Source organism: Aspergillus lucknowensis, assembly GCF_044049455.1.
Source record: "Aspergillus lucknowensis strain CBS 449.75 chromosome Unknown BJX67scaffold_16, whole genome shotgun sequence".
NCBI classification, from domain to species: Eukaryota; Fungi; Ascomycota; class Eurotiomycetes; order Eurotiales; family Aspergillaceae; genus Aspergillus; species Aspergillus lucknowensis.
The window spans coordinates 391,672-408,703 of record NW_027263560.1 but is presented as its reverse complement, the minus strand read 5'-3'; the positions used below and the strand labels follow the sequence as shown (position 1 = coordinate 408,703).

The following is a 17,032-nucleotide window of genomic DNA, read 5'->3' as shown; positions in this document are numbered from 1 at the left end:
CTCAGCAGCCTCTTTATCAGCCAGGTGGCTCCCTTCGTCGTTTTCTCCAAGCCCAAAACCGTGACATTTACCTTCCCGGAAAGGATCATCTGAAGCTGGGCTTCTCGGTCTCCATAGTTTTCTCCCACAATCCCCCCTCACCGACGCTATCGACGCGGTTAAGGCTAAAAAGTATCGCAGCCTTTCCAGCGAGACGAAACACAAGCTTGAGCACGACGAGAAGATTGATTCTTGCTTTTCGGCAGCGGGCACTGAGCAGCCGTTCGCTCCCTAGCGGTGTTGGTGGAGCTCGGCAGCAGCGCCAAATTAATTGTTGCCGTTTGACGTGGGAGATCCCCGCCTCCAAAGGTATTATTCAGTCTGGCCCAGTCCTCACAGAACCGAATTTACGACCTCAAGCTGCCTGACTAACGCAGCATGGTCGCTGCTTGCTTCGGATCCCTGGTTTTCATTCCATCGATAGCATTTTCGCCCGCGTGTCGACCAGTGGCTCCTCCTCAAATGCTTGCTTGCTCCTGACCCTCCCCCGCGCCGTGGAACTGGGGTGCTTCTGTGAAGCTCCCGTCATTCCATTTTCGTCGACGTCATCGGCTCTATTGCTGGTGCTTCCGACGAACTCTATGCTGTCGCTGGAAGTATTCAACTGAGTCTTCTGAGTATTACCTCTTATTTCCTTTCGGGAAGCGTCACAATTGTTCATCATGCGGCGTCATGGCAGGACCGGCGGAGGTTCAACCAAAGCTGTCACACCTATCTCCGACAACGTATCGTTAATCCATTCGTTCGATTCACTTGCGAGCCCTAATCGCCCGGTGCGCCCATCTCCATTAGCCTCCTCAAACATTCAAGCTTTACCGTTGGACCTCGTCGACCGATTGCGCTCCTTTCCATTGTTCCAGTCTACCCCAGAGTCGTTCCTAGTCGACGTTGGACAACATCTGCGTCCGCAACTTTGCGCTCCGAATGACTACATCTTAACAGAAGGCGATGAGGCGAAGGCAATATACTGGCTGGTACGGGGTGCGGTGCTGGTCACATCTAGAGATGGGGAGAGTATCTATGCGGAGCTCGAGCCAGGCGCCTTTTTTGGAGAGATAGGCGTCTTGATGGATCGGCCCCGTACCGCTACCATCATTGCCCGTACTAGGTGCTTGTTGGTAGTACTGTCTAAGGAGGACTTCAGGAAAATCCTCCCCCGCTTTCCGGAAGTAGAGCGAGCCATTAGGGAAGAGGCTCTGGAACGGTTGATGATATTAGAGAAGAAAAAGAAAGAAACTTCGGCGCCGTCGGCCGATCTGGTGGATACGGGTCGGAGAGGGTCTAAGAGGTTAAGAGAAACCTTTTCTCGTGACCTCTCACTTACGGAACAGAATGGTTCGAGCCTAAAGTTCGTCAATAAGAAACGCAAGTCACCAAGTCCGGGACTGGCTGATGGAACTTCAAGTGCTTTGGCGAATGGGCTCGTGAATGTCCGACTCTTGCTGAAGGAGTTGCCTCTCTTTGCGGGCCTTCCGCCAGATATTCTTCATTTCTTGGGACTTAATGCACAACCCCGATCTTTCCCACCCTTCACCGACATCGTCAAACAAGACTCCCAGGGGCGAGAAGTCTACTTCATCGTTCGAGGTGAGGTGGAAGTTCTGAGTGAACGAGCGGATTCAAGAAACGGCGGGCACTCACTCCCAAATACTATTGAGCACCCCGGCTTCGAAGTCAAAGCCCGCTTGAAACAAGGCCAATATTTCGGCGAGGTAGTAAGTCTTTCCTTAGCACCTCGCCGGACTGCAACCGTACGCTCGATTACTGCCGTCGAATGTCTGATGATAAGCGGTGAAGTGCTGGCCGAGTTCTGGGATAAATGCCCCCAGGATGTTCGTAATCAAGTGGAGCAGACGGCCAAAGACAGACTTAAATCTGCGTCCGATGGCGATGTTGTCATGTCTGATACTGGGGACATTGCTGATGGACGGAGTACTTCGGATGAGGGCTTCAAAATCCGAGCTGCTCGCAGGCAATCTATGCCGCTTTTGACGCTCACTGAAACAGAGTTGGATGGCACTCAAAAACCAAATGGCATAGACGATCACGCCGTATTACGACCGTCTGACCCAGACCCATTTCTCAATGTGGGCTTGGATAATGTTCGGCTACGCAGTCGACGAGGCTCTGTCGCTCCACTGTCGCCAGAGGAGGTTTCCCGAGACCAACAACGGCCATCTCCCCCGTCTGAACCGCGCTCAAGTAGTTCTTCTTTCCGCACTATGCTGGAAACTCCCACCTCTATACCGCAGAAGACGAAGCGCGAACCTAGCGACAACAACCACGGAATCATTCCTGACACCATACTTGTACGAATCTTTGGATACCTCGATCTACACGATCTTCTTCGTCTTCGCGCTGTATCTCTCCACTGGTCGGAAATACTCAATACATCCACGGATCTGCTTCGCTATCTCGATTTGAGTGTCTATAATCGATGCCTCACCGATGATATATTAGCGAAAATTATTTGCCCTTTCATTGGCAACAGACCACGTTATGTCGATATCAGCAACTGCTTTCATATTACCGACGAGGGGTTCAACAACCTGGTGAGCTCTTGTGGCTCGAATGTCGTGGCTTGGAAGATGAAGAGTGTCTGGGATGTTACTGCGGCCGCTATCCTGGAGATGGCTAGTAAGGCAACTGGCCTGGAAGAGGTGGACCTGAGCAATTGCCGAAAAGTTAGTGACACACTCCTAGCCCGAATCATCGGGTGGGCAACTCCGGGGCCATACAAACCCCCGGATGACTGTGGGAAAAATGCCAAACCTGCCATTAAACCAACAATCCAGACGCCGAAAGGGGCGATATTTGGGTGTCCAGAGCTCAAAAGACTGTCCCTGTCTTACTGCAAGCATGTGACTGACAGGTCGATGCACCATATTGCGTCTCATGCTGCTTCCAGGATCGAAGAGATGGATCTAACTAGGTGCACCACAATCACCGATCATGGGTTTCAATTCTGGGGTAACACCCAATTCACTAGTCTCCGGAAGCTCTGTCTGGCGGACTGCACATACTTGACTGATAATGCTATTGTCTATCTCACCAATGCTGCAAAGCAACTGAAGGAACTAGATCTGGTAAGGGAATACATGCTTTACCCTCTTGCCTCCATATCCTGACTAACTTGGCTCCTTGCAGTCCTTCTGCTGCGCACTGTCGGATACGGCAACGGAGGTGCTTGCTCTGCAGTGCTCACAATTGACTTACCTGAACATGTCATTCTGCGGCTCTGCTATCTCTGATCCGTCGTTGCGCAGTATTGGCCTCCACCTTCTGCATCTCAAGCGGCTTTCGGTGCGCGGCTGCGTACGGGTGACTGGGGCTGGCGTTGAAGCGGTAGCGGATGGGTGTACCCAGCTGGACACGTTCGACGTCAGCCAATGCAAAAATCTGCTTCCCTGGCTTGAAGCCGGCGGAACTCGAAAATACAAGGATAGAATCTTCTTCGACACTGTTGCCGCGAACGGAAAATTATATCGATAGCGCACCCTTTTGTCCACGCCTCACCGTCACACGCGTTAAGGCTGTGTGGCCAAACTCGTTGCCTCGCATCCCTGTCTTTTCAAATACCCCTTTGTCTGATACTTCTCATTATTATGTCCTACTAACGATACTTGACTTTCCTACATTCATTTGGCTATTTCCACTGGTTCATTTCCCGGAGTTATGGCCCTTGTCGCAGCAGGTTCTTGGTGTTTCCGATTGGCGAGAGCCCGATCTTGCTGCATTTCTTGAGCGCATTTACCTTGGAGTGTTTATACCCTGCTGGTCTTCGGTCCTTGTCAAGTGGGATACCATCATTTACGACTTCTGTCCAGATGCACAGGAATAGGTGTGGGAGCCTAACTCCGACGTGGAGCATATTACGGCATATATCGCTCATGATTTAGGCTTTATGATTCTTCTTTTGCTTGCATGTTGGAGCTGACGATACTTCTGGATATTTGGCTTGTACCTTAGATTTGGCCTTGGTTTTTATTTCGTCACTCGGAGGTGGACACGGTAGCACTGAGTGCTATCTCGAGCCCCGAATCCACTTGTAGAACTGAATGAAGTCTCAACTCGTTCATGAGAGACAATCCTCGAGTTTTTCGTACTGGTTGTTTCAAGATCTCTAGTGATCCTGAAAGTGCAACAAAGAACCGGCTTCTTGCTTCCCTTTCCATAGCGTCGAAACCGACCCTATCTCCAGTCCTCCAGCCAGTGGTGTATAACGGCCTTTCATCAACAATACCCCTAGTTCAGTCTCCTTGTTCATAAAACGATCTCAACAATAGACACAACTTGAGTCAATCGACAAAGCTCCCTCTTGAGAGCTCCTTTATCTGTTCTTTGACAGTCATCTCAAGCAGTCGTAGGGGGATTGTCTGCTACCATCGACTCTTTCAATTCATTATTCAAACAAAGTGGACAATGAACAAATGAATCTCTACCTATATAACGGACTACAATCCCTAGTTAGTCTAGTCTTTCATCTTACAATCCCAATTCCAACACATTCTCACCACCCTTCTTGCATTTTGTGATCGAGGCATTCCTTCACAATAACAATAACAACCGCTCCACAAACAGGATTTGATTATACTCTGTGAGTTTATCAAAATGGTCACTACTCGGAAGCAAACTTACGCCCGGAACTATACTGAGGATGACAGAAACCGAACCAGTGCCTCTGCTCCTGCAAGGAACACCCGGTCGAGAAAAGCTCAACAGGCAGGCCCTGTTCTTAAGCGCAAAACTATAGGAGGACATCCAGACCGAAAGAATCTGAAGGGCAAGCAGCGAGGAAAGATTGAGGGTGAAGGCTGGTCGAAGACTATCCCTGTTCACACTGGGTTCCAGCACCATGACCTCGTGGGTCGGGTCAAGAAACTATCACAGCAAGTTAACTATTTACAGACCCAACCCGATGAAACGCAGGGGCCGCAAGCGACATTGGCGTCTCCGTTCTCCGCGCGACAGCTAGGTCTCGGCTCAAACCCTTACAGAAGTTCCCCTCTTCCAAACAACAGCTTTTTCGATCCCACAGCTGCGCAGCAACCCATGACCCTCCCCAGCTGGTCTCAACCGACGATCAACGACACGAATATGCTCTTTGCGAACCCAGCTCAAAGCTATCAGGGGAACCAGGTAGGTCTAGATTCAGATCAGGATATAGAGATGGGAGGACAATTCTTCGAGGAAGCTTTCCCTGATTATGCTTACGATGGCCAGCATACCGATAACTCCACAGGCCCAGCGAGGTCTTTTGGAACATATTATGGAACATATGGGAGCGACGTCGACGACGATGCTCATTTTGATGAGATGATGTGGTAATAGTCCGCCTTCTTCCTTCCTGGCATTCCCTTTTCTTCGATTATTCCCTTTATTTCGCATTTTCTTGCATTCAACAGAGAAATAAAATATCTCACACTTAATTCATGTCTCATGATTCATAAGGGTATCCCAAAGCATAACACCGTAGACTCGAAATAAAGCGCCCACCGAGACGAAATCCAACTAAACGCCTAGAGCAAAATGCTTCAGCATGGAAAGAGCAACAACTAATTGTGGCCACCTTTCTTCTTAGTCTTCTTTTTCGGCAAGTAATTAGACTTGTAACAACAACAGATGCCTTTGCTCTCGCACCACTGACGAACAAAAACCGCGCCGACTTCCCTATCCTCATCAACGAGGCCGAGACCCCCCGTGTTTAACCAGGCAGTGAAATCCTCAAGATATATGGGGTCATACATGAGGATTTTCTCAAGCCAGCTAGGTCGTGAGGATGGCCCTGCCTGGCCCTGCCGGGGCTGAGCGCGAACGGCTTTGGTGATTTGATCACCAAGTTCGGGCAGACTCCCAGCGTGTTTTGATGCAGCAGTAAGTGGAGTAGTTTGTTCGCGGCCGCTAGGACTCGAGGCTATTGTCGAGGTAGGCAATTCATGCCTCGCTCCTCGCGGCAGATTGAAGAGTTGACTTTGAAGTCTGCTTGGGGATGGTAGGGACTCATCCTCTGAGTCCCGAATTTCTTCTACATCAATGAAAGATCGAGTTGACGTGGGTTGAGTGTGTTTGTCGCTGGCTGTGTGGTCTGCATCGGGCGTCTTTGCGGATTCATCGCTCTTCTTTGTCAACTGAGGATCCGTCGGTTTAGGCTGTGGCTTGTTGATTTGCGAGGTTGGTTGAAGCTTCCTCGACTGTTTTTCAGATTTCTGTGGCGCAGACATAGTGGTATTTTGGGCTGAGGCAGTGACATCCTTGTCTTTGCCACTTGGCCCATGTTTAGCTGCCCAGCATTTTTCAAGGACCTCGATCATCTTCTTGCGGCTCTTGATTGCCTTCAGTCCGTTCCGCTTGATTTCCCTTGCCAATGTGGTATCTTTCCATCGAAGATAATTTGGCATTCTGCGCGTACTGCATGCCCGCGGTTCATCAACCCGAGTATTTGACGCAGGCAATTGCTTATTACGGAGTGAACCATCAGAAAATGACGTTTCCGCTGCTTGTATACCGCGCTCGCTAACAGTTTCATTCGTCTCTCTCTGTTCGGCCCCTTGCTCATTGTCATCCTCGTGCGGTAAAGTTATAGTCTTAGGTGCTTCCGGTGTGTCAATTAGCTCCACAACCTCGACGTCTTTCAACAGTCCATCCGAGTCTCTCGCCGCAACGGACCACATACTCCCGGGGGCCGTAAGACGTGATACGGTAGCGGACGGCGCCCGCACCCGACTCGAGCCAGGACGCAATGAACATATGGGTGGCATTTCCTCCTCTGACTCTTGGTGTGTAACTTGGATCGCCCTCGGAAGAATCGGGGAGTCTTCTTGCTGTAGCTGGCTGCAGGTCCCGAAAATAAGGTCTTGGTTGTCCAACGACTTAACCGCTGCCTCCGGAGACAGTACAATAGTCCTTGGCACTTTGAACCCTGAGTCTATATCCGCTTTCTTCTTTGTCCTGCACGTCTTCACAACCATGTCTGTCAAGGCCTTGGGCTTGTCAAGCACATCTCCGTCTGCAGATTCAAGAATTTCCGCATGGTCCCGCAGATATGAAGCTGTCACACGAGCTGTTAGAGTCGTCAACCTTTTAGCTCGAGGTTTTGGTTTCTTGTTGGGCTTTGAAGTTGCAGGCGGACGTGCATCTTTGTCGCTATTTGAATCTATATCATTGCTGGACGGCTTTGGTTTTAGCGGGAGGAACTTAGATTCCACAAGCTGTCCTGGAGGGTTAGCATTGACGGAAGCAATTTAGCGCAGGTATTTGATACAACACATACCTCTATTCGCCGACGCTTGGTCGGAACGTTATCTGCAAGCACACGAGGCCTATCGGATATAGCATACGATATATCATACTCGTAGCTAGAAAGCAAAGCCCCTAAACCGCCCCGGGCGCCCTCCGCACCGTCCCCACCATCCAGTGATGCAGCTGATATTGCAAGGTCCTTTGTTGGCGTCCAATCCAGCCTTCTTTTCAGGGCCGGCTCCAACTGTAGGTCATCGGCCTCGTGGCCGTGGATGTCTTGCTCTCCCGCGCTCCGTTGGCGCGTTGGTTCGGGTGTTGGGGGTCCATCAACGGGCTTTGCGCCAGCTTCCATCAGCCGCGATGACCCAGTCTTTTCAACTCTCCCACTTATTTTCTTGTCCCTCAATTTGCCTTCAGTCCCGACGTCGTCACGCTTTTTCCTAGTTCTTTTTGGTTTCGTCGGCGGGTTTTCATTCTCCACAGCGGCGAAGTCCAAGTCACATAAAGTTGTTAGTGGCGCGGTTTTGGGCTTCCTTCCCCTTCTCTTCTGCGTGGTCTCTAAATTTGTAGTTTTTGAATTCCCCGTCGCTGTCTTTCCTGCGAATGTCCCCTTTTTGATCCCGTCTTCCGGTTCCGACCGATTGTGATCCGAGCATGCGAAGAACCTAGAGCGTGACGGAGGTCGCAGCAATTCAGACGGTGACGGGACCGGAGACGAAGAGGAACTATGCGCGGAGACTTGAAGCGGTTTCTCAGTGGTTCCAAACGATGGTGGCGGAGCGCAGGTTGCATTGCGCCCCGGCGAGGAGGATAGGACGACAAGATCGGAATGCATTGTAGTGGCAAATCAAAGCGCGACAATGCTGGAGTAGAGATGGCATCAGCGCCTGAGGAAATGGCGAACGTCCATACTGTTTGGTGTTGGCTGTCGCGTCGATGGTCCAGGCGAAGTTCTAGCAACCTAGAAGGGAAATCCGGAATCGATAAGGACGGATATCGGTCTTGGCGTTGACAGAAGGCTACCACTATAGGGAGTCGCACTAGGAGGCTGGGCAACTAACAGAGTTACAACTATTTGGCAGGTCCAAATGAGATATAAATTGTTCTAGTTCTAGCATTACTGACCGCGCTGAGTTTTATGATCAAGTGGTGAGCTGGTGCGAGGGACGCCCACCCCGACGCAGACTGGTCAAAGCGAGCTTGCAACTGCGGCCGCGGACTGAAGGCAACCATCCATAGAAACTTTTCTCCCATAGTAAGCAGTGCCTGGAGCTCAGGGACTGATCACAGTGCTGGCTTTACGAATGTGTCTGCCAGTCAACTTCGTCGATCAGCCAGTTCCTCTCGGTCGAGACAACTGAGATGAGGAGAAGTATAAGCTGTCCGTACGTCATCGGGCAATCAAGTGGCTCCCCGCAGTGAAATAGCCCCTAAAACAGAGAGTTCGAGCTGCTTCTTTGCGTTGCCGGGTGTGCCATTCGTTTGGTTCGGGGCGGCAGAAGGTAAAGATCCCAGTTTATAAGCTTTCTTAATTTTGGTAACATCGGATATTTCGGAGAGCGTTGCGTCGTCAAACGGTATTTGCGAACCCTGGACATTCTGTTCTAGATGTGCAGCGACAGACTCATGGGTTATGTCGGGAGTCACAGAAATCTTCACCACCAGCAGTCTGCTGGTGGTGTCCGCGATACCAAATTTTCGGAAGGAATCCGCAATCTGAGGCTCGTCAGCTCGAGGTATCGTAGGCATGCGGCTACACTTCAACACACATTATTCGTAGGGCTTAACGAGAAGACAATCTCTGAGTGAACATTGCGTGACTTCAGGCGCCCATTTAAGTAATCGTTGGCTGCGCGAAAGACAGCTGAGAGTGCATGCGCCCGAGACAGAATCTATGTCCATGTCAGTGAGATTCCAGTCGCGACACACCCTAGCATACCATGCTTGCATCAATGAATGCATATTCAAATTCTGTATTTGCAGACAAAAGTTGCTGCCGCAAATATGAAGAATTCTGTACATCCTTATAAAGCGCAGCATGGGCTGCTAGAGAAGAAGGGAGGTGGGGTAGTTGGATAGTTTCCAGAGACGCAGACATTGTCGAAGGATGGCGATAAAAGATCGCCCTAATAATCACAGTAGCTATTAATAATTCAGGGAGACAGTCTGCGGTGATTCCATATTGCTAGGTGAGACACCCCCGTTGTAGCCGACGAGCCTTCCTTGACATCGACCTCGGGATATTTTGAAGCTTCCCAGAAACCCCACAAGGGTCGCCGGAGTTAATGATGCTATGGCCGAGAGCTTAGTAAGGTAGGTCATGTGATGGTTTCACTTCTCGAACGTTCGGGTCGCCGGAGCCGGCAGTGATATCATTTTGCTCCTTAAATACTTCCGAGGTTTCATCGAGGACGCTCCTTTTTCATCGTCAGTTCTCCGTCAGTAACATATTGACGTTGCAGTCATGGCGCTCTTCTTACGGCGCCCCTTTGCCGTACCGACAGCTCTCCGTCAGATACCAAGAACCGCAAACACCGCTCGATTCATCCACACCTCTCCTTTCAAGCCAGCCCAGCCGAAACCTTTCGCCCCCGCGTCGACTTCCATCTTCGCAAAGTCAAGACAGACATTTCAGAATGTCTTCCGTCGCACATATATGCAACCGACATACAATGCTTCCCAGGGTGATTTGACACAAAAGCTGATTTATGGTGCAGCCATCGTTGGTGGAACTATCTTGGCAACAAACTTCATCTTCAACCGAGAGACAAGGGAAGATGGTGGAATGCCGCAGTACGAGCGAAGCTACCTGAACGAGACATTCTTGCACACTGGACTTGGTGTTGGGATCATTGGTGTTGCCGCTAGAGCCTTGCACATGAGCGGATGGTCCTATCGTCTTATGGCTACAAACCCCTGGGCTGTTGTTGGTCTAGGACTGGTGGCAAGCATCGGAACGATGTACGGAACTTTCTACACTTCTCCGGACAAGTTAGTTGAAGATGATGTACCCCACTACTGAACCTGGCCAGCTAACGATCTCACAGCTATCTCTTGAAGTATGGTCTTTGGGCCGGGTTCAACGTTACTCAGGCTGCCCTTCTCGCTCCGCTGATGTTCATGCACCCGGCTCTGCTTGCTCGTGCTGGTCTCTACACCGTTGGAATGATGGGCTCAATTGCTTTTGTCGGTGCTACCGCTAAGCAGGAGAAGTACCTGTACCTGGGTGCGCCTCTACTTGCCGGTGTCACCATTGTTGCCCTGTCCGGATTCGCGCCACTTGTTCTCCCCTCCACCGCCACCCGCGCCTTGATGTGGTCTGAGCGAGTTTGGCTGTACGGTGGTCTTGCCGTCTTCGGAGGATTCACCCTCTATGACGTCCAGAAAATTCTCCACCACGCGCGTATGGCTCAAAGGGGTCTCGTTCGCAGGGATGTTGTCAACGAGAGCATCAGCCTCGAGTTGGACTTTATCAACATCTTCGTCCGGATGGTGCAGATTCTAGGCATGCGCAGCCAGAACCGAAGATGAAGATCTTCTTTTCCCTCTAAATGTGATCCTTACTGGGTGTGGCCCTTTTATTACTTGTTTGCCTGGGATGTAATGGTATGGCGCACAAGGTTCACTTCAAGACCATTTTTTTGTGTATGTGAATAAATATCGCCACGAGATTCCCCTGTCATCAGGCATGCCTACATCAAGTCGAGACTGCCATTCTTTGTCGATTTGAGAGGGAGTGTTGAAATCTTCACTCAAGCTAGATTGCAAATTACGAAAAAAAATAAAAATGAAAATAAAAATAATGAAAATGAAATGAAAATAAAAATAATAAAAAAAGTATATTGTATATTATTCTTGACCTCTCTAAAAGATAGATTGCCCCATTCGTAGAGAAAAACAATGTAATTAACCCCGTTCAGAACGCCCTACATCCCAAACGACACCAACCCGAACAATAACCCAACCATCGCCAACCAAGAACCAACCATCCCCGTTCCCAGAGCAACACCAACCCCCCTCGAGGCCTCATCTTCCGAAGAAATCGGAGAATAACTCTTATTAACAAAATCCAGATAACTAACCTTCGCCTCCTCAAACTCACAAAGCCCACTCCCCCTCATCAATTCCTCGGGAAACAAAACCCTCGGCTCTCCCTTATCCATATCAAGCCTCAGCTCACCCATATCATTTACCTTCCACGTCCGGCACGTGAGCACGTCCCTCACCACATACGAGGGCTGATATCCGTTCATCATGCGGATCGTGTACGCGCCGCTTTGACTCCCCTGCGTGGAGAGAACCATGACGACGTGTCGGCCTTCGCGACCCTTTCGAAAGGCCATTTCAGAGGAGCCCCGGTAGATCGGGTAGGTTTGGGCGTTTATGTAGTACTCCGGGTCGATTTGGATGGCATGCTTACGGAGTTTGTTGAGGGTTGCTATTAGATTGTACAGCGGGGAGGAGGTGTTGTAGGAGGAGAGCCAGAGGGCTTCGCGGTTTAGGGGGTCCCGGGCTCCTGAGAAATGTTGTTCTTGGCCTTGATAGATCATGGGGATACCGTCAAAGAGGAGGGTGAATGTTAGAATATTTTTGGCTAACTGAGTCTGAATAAGCACACGGTTAAGGTTGGGAGGGAAGGACATACGGTGATGTCGTCTTTCATGCTTGCGAACCGGGCGATATCGTGGTTCTCGGAGAAGGTGGTTAGTGATGTTACGTCGGGACATGAGTCTTTCATGACTTCGACTCGGTTTGGGAGGGTGTCTGTGTTTCCCTGGGTGAAAGCGTCCAGGAGGGCATAGTAGATGGGGTAGTTAGTGACACTGCTAATGTCTTTCTGATAGTTGCAGATAATATCGACTGATCGCTCGTATACTTCGCCTGCGATGAATGTGTTGGCTGATTTTTGGAATTCAGTGAGAAAGTCTGGGGTGACGTGCTTTGCTGCGTCGAGGCGGAGGCCATCGATGGCGTAGGTTGAGATCATCTCTTGAACCCACAACCCCAGTATATTCTGGACTCTTTCATCTTCTGTCTTCAGATCAGGAAGCGCAACGATGTCATCACCTGTCCAGCATTGCTGTAACTGTGGGTAGTCCTCCCAGTCGGTAATCTTGCAGTAGGGATGGTAGAAGTCTGGGCGATTAAAGGGATTGAGAGAGGAATAGTTGACATCAGTTGACGGATTCCCGCCATTGGTTGCAAAAGCCACATTGTTGACGACAGTATCCATCATAAGAAACATCCCCCGGTCGTGGAGGGCTTCACTCAAATGGAGCAGATCCTGGTGGGATCCGAAATGCGGATTGAGGGAGTACATATCCTGGGCCCAGTAGCCGTGGTAAGCCTCACCGTACAAAACTCGCTCTTCAATATTCTTGATAACTGGGGAAATCATAACGGCGTCGAAGCCCATTCCCTGGATGTAGTCCAGATGATTGATCATCCCCCGCCACGTACCGCCGCAATATAAGCCCTCCGTTGCGTTACAAGCCTGAGTAGTTGATCCATCTGTGCGAGCAAATCGATCAGTCATAGTTTGATAGACGGACCTGGTTCTCCAGGCATCCACGTGGGCAGCGAGTGCTGATAATCGCAAAGAAACGAGGGTACCGGCGCAGAGCCATTGAAGCAGGCGGCTAGACAGTCCCATTCTTAGGATATCTAGGTGATATCGTGCGATGAAGGTAAACACTTCCAGTAGACTGTAAATGATAGTTGAGAATATCTCGTGATGTAGTTGGTTGTCCGAAGCCAGCAGGGAAGCCGCCAGGGTTGTTTGCGGGAAAGAGCGGATGGCACAAGAGATAGGAATGAGCGACAGCCTGTAGCCGAGAATGCAGATACTGTAATGAGTGTGTGCTAGGAAGAGTAGAAGAATACAATCTAAATCAAACGCTTCTCAAGAGACAACTTGCGGGGGAGACTGGGCCCGAGTAGTAGAAGTTCAACCGCCGGCGAGTTCTTGGAGGCAGGGGCTCTTTGAGTACCTGCATAGGGATGACATGGTCCTTCGATCCCAGATGCAGGGATAATTGGGAGGTGCTTTGAGGAGTGTTTGTTGCCCAAGAGGTATACATATCATAATCATAGAGATACATGCTTTAGTACTCTATCGTCAGGATGTAGGGAATTCATCGTATCCTGCCGTGCATCCACCGAGCGCTCTACTAGAAATTGCAATTGCTCCGACAGAGAACGGAAATTTTGAATATGTTGAATCATGGTCACTCTTCGGTCAACAGGGGTTGTCGTATCCCTAGCGAATGCAAGGTTCTCCGGCAGGTTTATCCACCAAACACTGACCTTGGAACTCGATGACTGATACCTCCCTGGCCGCGGCTGGCCTGAGGAGTGCAAATCGTCAGACAGTGTAATTCACCTACATTGATGATGCTGATCAATAGTAGTGACAATCGATTGTTCCTATTGTTCCCCAGGCAATACCAACAATAATGAGTTCTCCAGTAGCCACGGGCTTCGCCAACTTAATAAAGCTTGGAACCCGTCCGCCGCTTCCCAATATTCAGAACACCTTCCGGGGGTATCTCAAGACAAATGATCCGGCGCATGGAATGCTCACAAAGTGCCAATCAAAGACCAAACTGCAAGTAACTCCCTCTCTTCCCTGCGAGAATACATGTTGACACTTAGAACGCATTCAGTACCTGATGAACACCACCTTCTTCTGGGCCTCTTTCTCCGCCTTCTTTTTCTCAATAAGAAAGTGCATCTCCTTCTCTTCGTCGGGGGTCGAGATAGACAAAGCCTCCTCCTTCTCGGGCATCAGAGTTCTTTCAATCTCCCTCCAGTCTAGGCCTGCTAGGCTCGGAGGATGCCTCATGTTCACCAAGTGGCACCAGCTTTCTGGAGTAATCCTCTGGAACGTCTTCAAGATGAGCGCAGCCGTTTTCCAGCCCACGATGCGTTCGGCCGGCAGAAGCAGTTCGAGGCGTTGCTCAGACCAATCGCACAGATAGAAGTCATTGTACAGCTTGCTGTAAGGCGGGCTGGCCGAGAAGCCCTCGAACTTCTCCTTGTACAGCATCTTTCTCCTGCCCTGTACCGCACAAATTGAGGTTCGCATGCGGAAGGTGAGGAGGAGAGATCTATTCGGAAGGCCTATAAGATTCTCAAACCGCATCTTCTTTGTGTCGAGCACGAGGCAGATCGAGTATGTGCCTTTAAGAATGGTGGGATCCTCGACTGTTTCACGCAATGAGACAGTGTTTCCTATCAGTTCGAAAACCACGTCGAGCTGCGCCTTTGGCTGATCAAGACGGCAGACCTGCTCAGGCTTAGAGCCACGGATGACAAGCTCGAGCTTCTGAAAGGGCTTTATTGGGCGTGGATGGCAAAGACATTTCGGTTGATCGCTGTGAGAGGCGCCGTCATCAGAATCTGAGGGCATAGTTCGGGATATCGAGGACTTACCACAGCATGCTGCAGTTCCTAGTCTTGAATATCTCAGGAGAAGCGCCTATGGCTGCCGATAATACTTGGAGAGATGGCTATTGAAGCGATTCAACCCATGGAAAGGTGAGAAGCTGTGAGATGAAGAGAGACGAAGGCTTCAGAAGCCTCTGTTGCCATGGGGTTGTTGGCTAGCCCTCTCGCATTCACCTCACTGCGCGATTTTTGACTTTGAGTATTATTCTGCTTTATCTGCGCAATTCCAGCTTCTTCATCTTGAAAACACCTCTCCCACCAAAGCATTACCCTGTATAATACAGCTAAGCAACAATCAATCCCAAAGAGCTTGACCCTATTGTGTTGCACTTTCCTTTAGAAACAGCTTCTACCAATCCTACCAAGCATGATTGTTTTCTGGAAGTATTGTGGGATCTTCTTAAGAAGCGTAAGGGATGTTCAAATTTCGCTCTTCTGTTCAGCCCAGATGCATAATCCTCACCCAACCCCAATCGGGAAATAGGCAAAACACATTCACCTGCACAGACTCCTTGTTCCTCTACTAATAAATCACACATTGGCCAGTCTATCAGCCTGCTTTCCTATCATTCGAGTTTCAAGCTTTGGTTTTCTTAAGTCTTGGAGCAGCCATGCCGATTTGTCGGGTGTTTGTACTGGGGACTATGAATCCCATCCCAGTTCCGCAAACCCTGGTCAAGGCATTACCCCGTTTTCCTGCGCACACAATCCATATGGCACAGTAGCTGTTTAAACCTATATAAGCCCCCCCCCCAGGTCTTCTTTCGGACCTCAAGGGTTCTCCGCGATGTCTCCATACCCAGAGCAAAGGTATATAGTTCCCGCACACCCGACGAGAAATTTCCCTGCCGTTGTAGTCAACCCGACGAAAACCGGAGATATAGACAGCCTATACTTATATACACTCCCAGCCTATTTTCCAGTAATCCTCAAATTCAAAAGTGTGATGTTCCTTGAGGTCGTCACTCGGAATGATGGTGGTCGACTGTTCTCACCCTGCGATTACCTAAGCTAACCGAAGGGTCTGATCCAAAATGTGCTCTCGCCCGCCATTCTGTTGCCAATCTCCCGAGTCTCGTCCCACTTCTCCCTCAACCTGATCTCCGAACCTTCATTGCGATCTTCTATACCAACATGTCTGGAGAAATGGAAGTTGACCCTCCCGTCTCACAAGAGCAAGCCCCTGAGCCGCAAACACGAAGTGGCAGCGACCCACGAACACAAACCGGGGCTGTCGCCGTGCGCAGTATTGAAGGGTGGATTGTGATCGTGACGAACATCCACGAGGAAGCGTCTGAAGAGGATGTGACGGACCTTTTCGCAGAGTACGGCGAGATTAAGAACTTCAGCTTGAATCTTGATCGGCGAACGGGTTACGTGAAGGTTAGTTGACACAACCCCCGGCGCTGATTTCGGTTTCAATTCTTCGGCTCCAGTAATGTAGCTGCTGACCTATTCTCTTACGCAGGGGTACGCATTGATTGAATACTTAACACTCCCCGAGGCGACTAAGGCCATCAAAGCCCTGAATGGATCCAAGCTGCTTGACCAAACTATTGAGGTCGACTACGCATTTGTCCGACCGCCCCCATCAAACAAAGGCAAGGGAGGAGGAAGAGGGGGCCGCGGTGGTAGGAACCGCAGCCGAAGTCGTGAGCGAAGCCGCAGCCCTGGCGCTGAGCATGAAAGGGAGTAAAGGTACAATACATATTGGTCGTCATCGCGCTTTCTTTTCTTACCCGCTGAGCGCCCAACCCCTCGCTTCTTCCTTCGCTCGATCACACTCGGCTGTGGAGGGACCAAATTCTTGACTTGACCGCTCCGGCCCATTTGAGGGTGTTGTGCAGAGAGTCAAGGCGTTCATGGCCGGCAGTATCCCCTGAACTCTCCTTGAACGCTCCCAAAGATCGAGTGGAGATGGTACCAAGGGCCTACTTGCCGGCATCATGTACAAGGATTGGCGTGGTAAGAACCATTTGATTGATTCATCGCCACTTGCTTCTTCTAACATGCCATTCAGAGAACACCGATCTTCATTCTACAAAGATATCAAATTGCCTTCGAAATTCACCTCTTAGTCTTGAGTTTCCCCGCGTGAACTCCGCCCAACAATGCAAAATGTCGTGTGACTGGGAGCTTTGGCTTTTTTACCTTTCTCTCTGCCCGCATATAAGCGTTCATAGGAGGAGCCTTTGTAGGAAGCCCAATTCCAGCCAATCTTCTGGACGAATAAGGTATTAAAATGCCCCATACTTCCACTAGCAGGCCTTCGATGATGGCTTGAGCACCGCTCATCGCAGGAGAG

At 50.1% G+C, this 17,032-nt stretch overlaps 7 protein-coding genes across 7 annotated transcripts; 3 read left to right on the top strand and 4 right to left on the bottom strand.

Moving 5' to 3' along the window:
- Positions 1-701: 701 nt before the first annotated feature.
- BJX67DRAFT_387576 (cyclic nucleotide-binding domain protein) lies at positions 702-4,084 on the top strand (the record flags this gene model as incomplete). The annotated part of the gene is made up of 2 exons (XM_071034237.1): positions 702-3,125; positions 3,187-4,084. 2 exons carry the CDS (start codon positions 702-704, stop codon positions 3,529-3,531), a joined length of 2,769 nt encoding a protein of 922 aa, XP_070886988.1. The 3' UTR covers positions 3,532-4,084.
- Positions 4,085-5,533: 1,449 nt separating this feature from the next.
- Positions 5,534-8,338, bottom strand: slx4. The gene is made up of 2 exons (XM_071035367.1): positions 7,310-8,338; positions 5,534-7,247 (listed from the first exon to the last, which is right to left on the bottom strand). Exons 1-2 carry the CDS (start codon positions 8,111-8,113, stop codon positions 5,595-5,597), a joined length of 2,457 nt encoding a protein of 818 aa, XP_070886987.1. The 5' UTR covers positions 8,114-8,338; the 3' UTR covers positions 5,534-5,594.
- A 341-nt stretch (positions 8,339-8,679) lies between these two features.
- Positions 8,680-9,376, bottom strand: BJX67DRAFT_371686 (EKC/KEOPS complex subunit CGI121/TPRKB; the record flags this gene model as incomplete). Its single annotated transcript, XM_071031121.1, has 3 exons — positions 8,680-8,994; positions 9,048-9,170; positions 9,218-9,376. 3 exons carry the CDS (start codon positions 9,374-9,376, stop codon positions 8,680-8,682), a joined length of 597 nt encoding a protein of 198 aa, XP_070886986.1.
- A 300-nt stretch (positions 9,377-9,676) lies between these two features.
- Positions 9,677-11,087, top strand: BJX67DRAFT_351899 (Bax Inhibitor family protein). The gene is made up of 2 exons (XM_071028952.1): positions 9,677-10,269; positions 10,326-11,087. Exons 1-2 carry the CDS (start codon positions 9,743-9,745, stop codon positions 10,807-10,809), a joined length of 1,011 nt encoding a protein of 336 aa, XP_070886985.1. The 5' UTR covers positions 9,677-9,742; the 3' UTR covers positions 10,810-11,087.
- Positions 11,088-11,135: 48 nt separating this feature from the next.
- Positions 11,136-12,855, bottom strand: BJX67DRAFT_387574 (alpha-amylase). Its single transcript, XM_071034236.1, has 2 exons — positions 11,924-12,855; positions 11,136-11,876 (listed from the first exon to the last, which is right to left on the bottom strand). Exons 1-2 carry the CDS (start codon positions 12,812-12,814, stop codon positions 11,205-11,207), a joined length of 1,563 nt encoding a protein of 520 aa, XP_070886984.1. The 5' UTR covers positions 12,815-12,855; the 3' UTR covers positions 11,136-11,204.
- Positions 12,856-13,939: 1,084 nt separating this feature from the next.
- Positions 13,940-14,689, bottom strand: BJX67DRAFT_380557 (uncharacterized protein; the record flags this gene model as incomplete). Its single annotated transcript, XM_071032808.1, has 1 exon — positions 13,940-14,689. The coding sequence occupies one exon, from the start codon at positions 14,687-14,689 to the stop codon at positions 13,940-13,942; it is 750 nt and encodes a 249-aa protein (XP_070886983.1).
- A 1,110-nt stretch (positions 14,690-15,799) lies between these two features.
- Positions 15,800-16,876, top strand: BJX67DRAFT_351895 (RBM8 family RNA-binding protein). Its single transcript, XM_071028951.1, has 2 exons — positions 15,800-16,110; positions 16,196-16,876. The coding sequence occupies exons 1-2, from the start codon at positions 15,862-15,864 to the stop codon at positions 16,421-16,423; spliced, it is 477 nt and encodes a 158-aa protein (XP_070886982.1). The 5' UTR covers positions 15,800-15,861; the 3' UTR covers positions 16,424-16,876.
- The last annotated feature ends 156 nt before the right edge of the window (positions 16,877-17,032 follow it).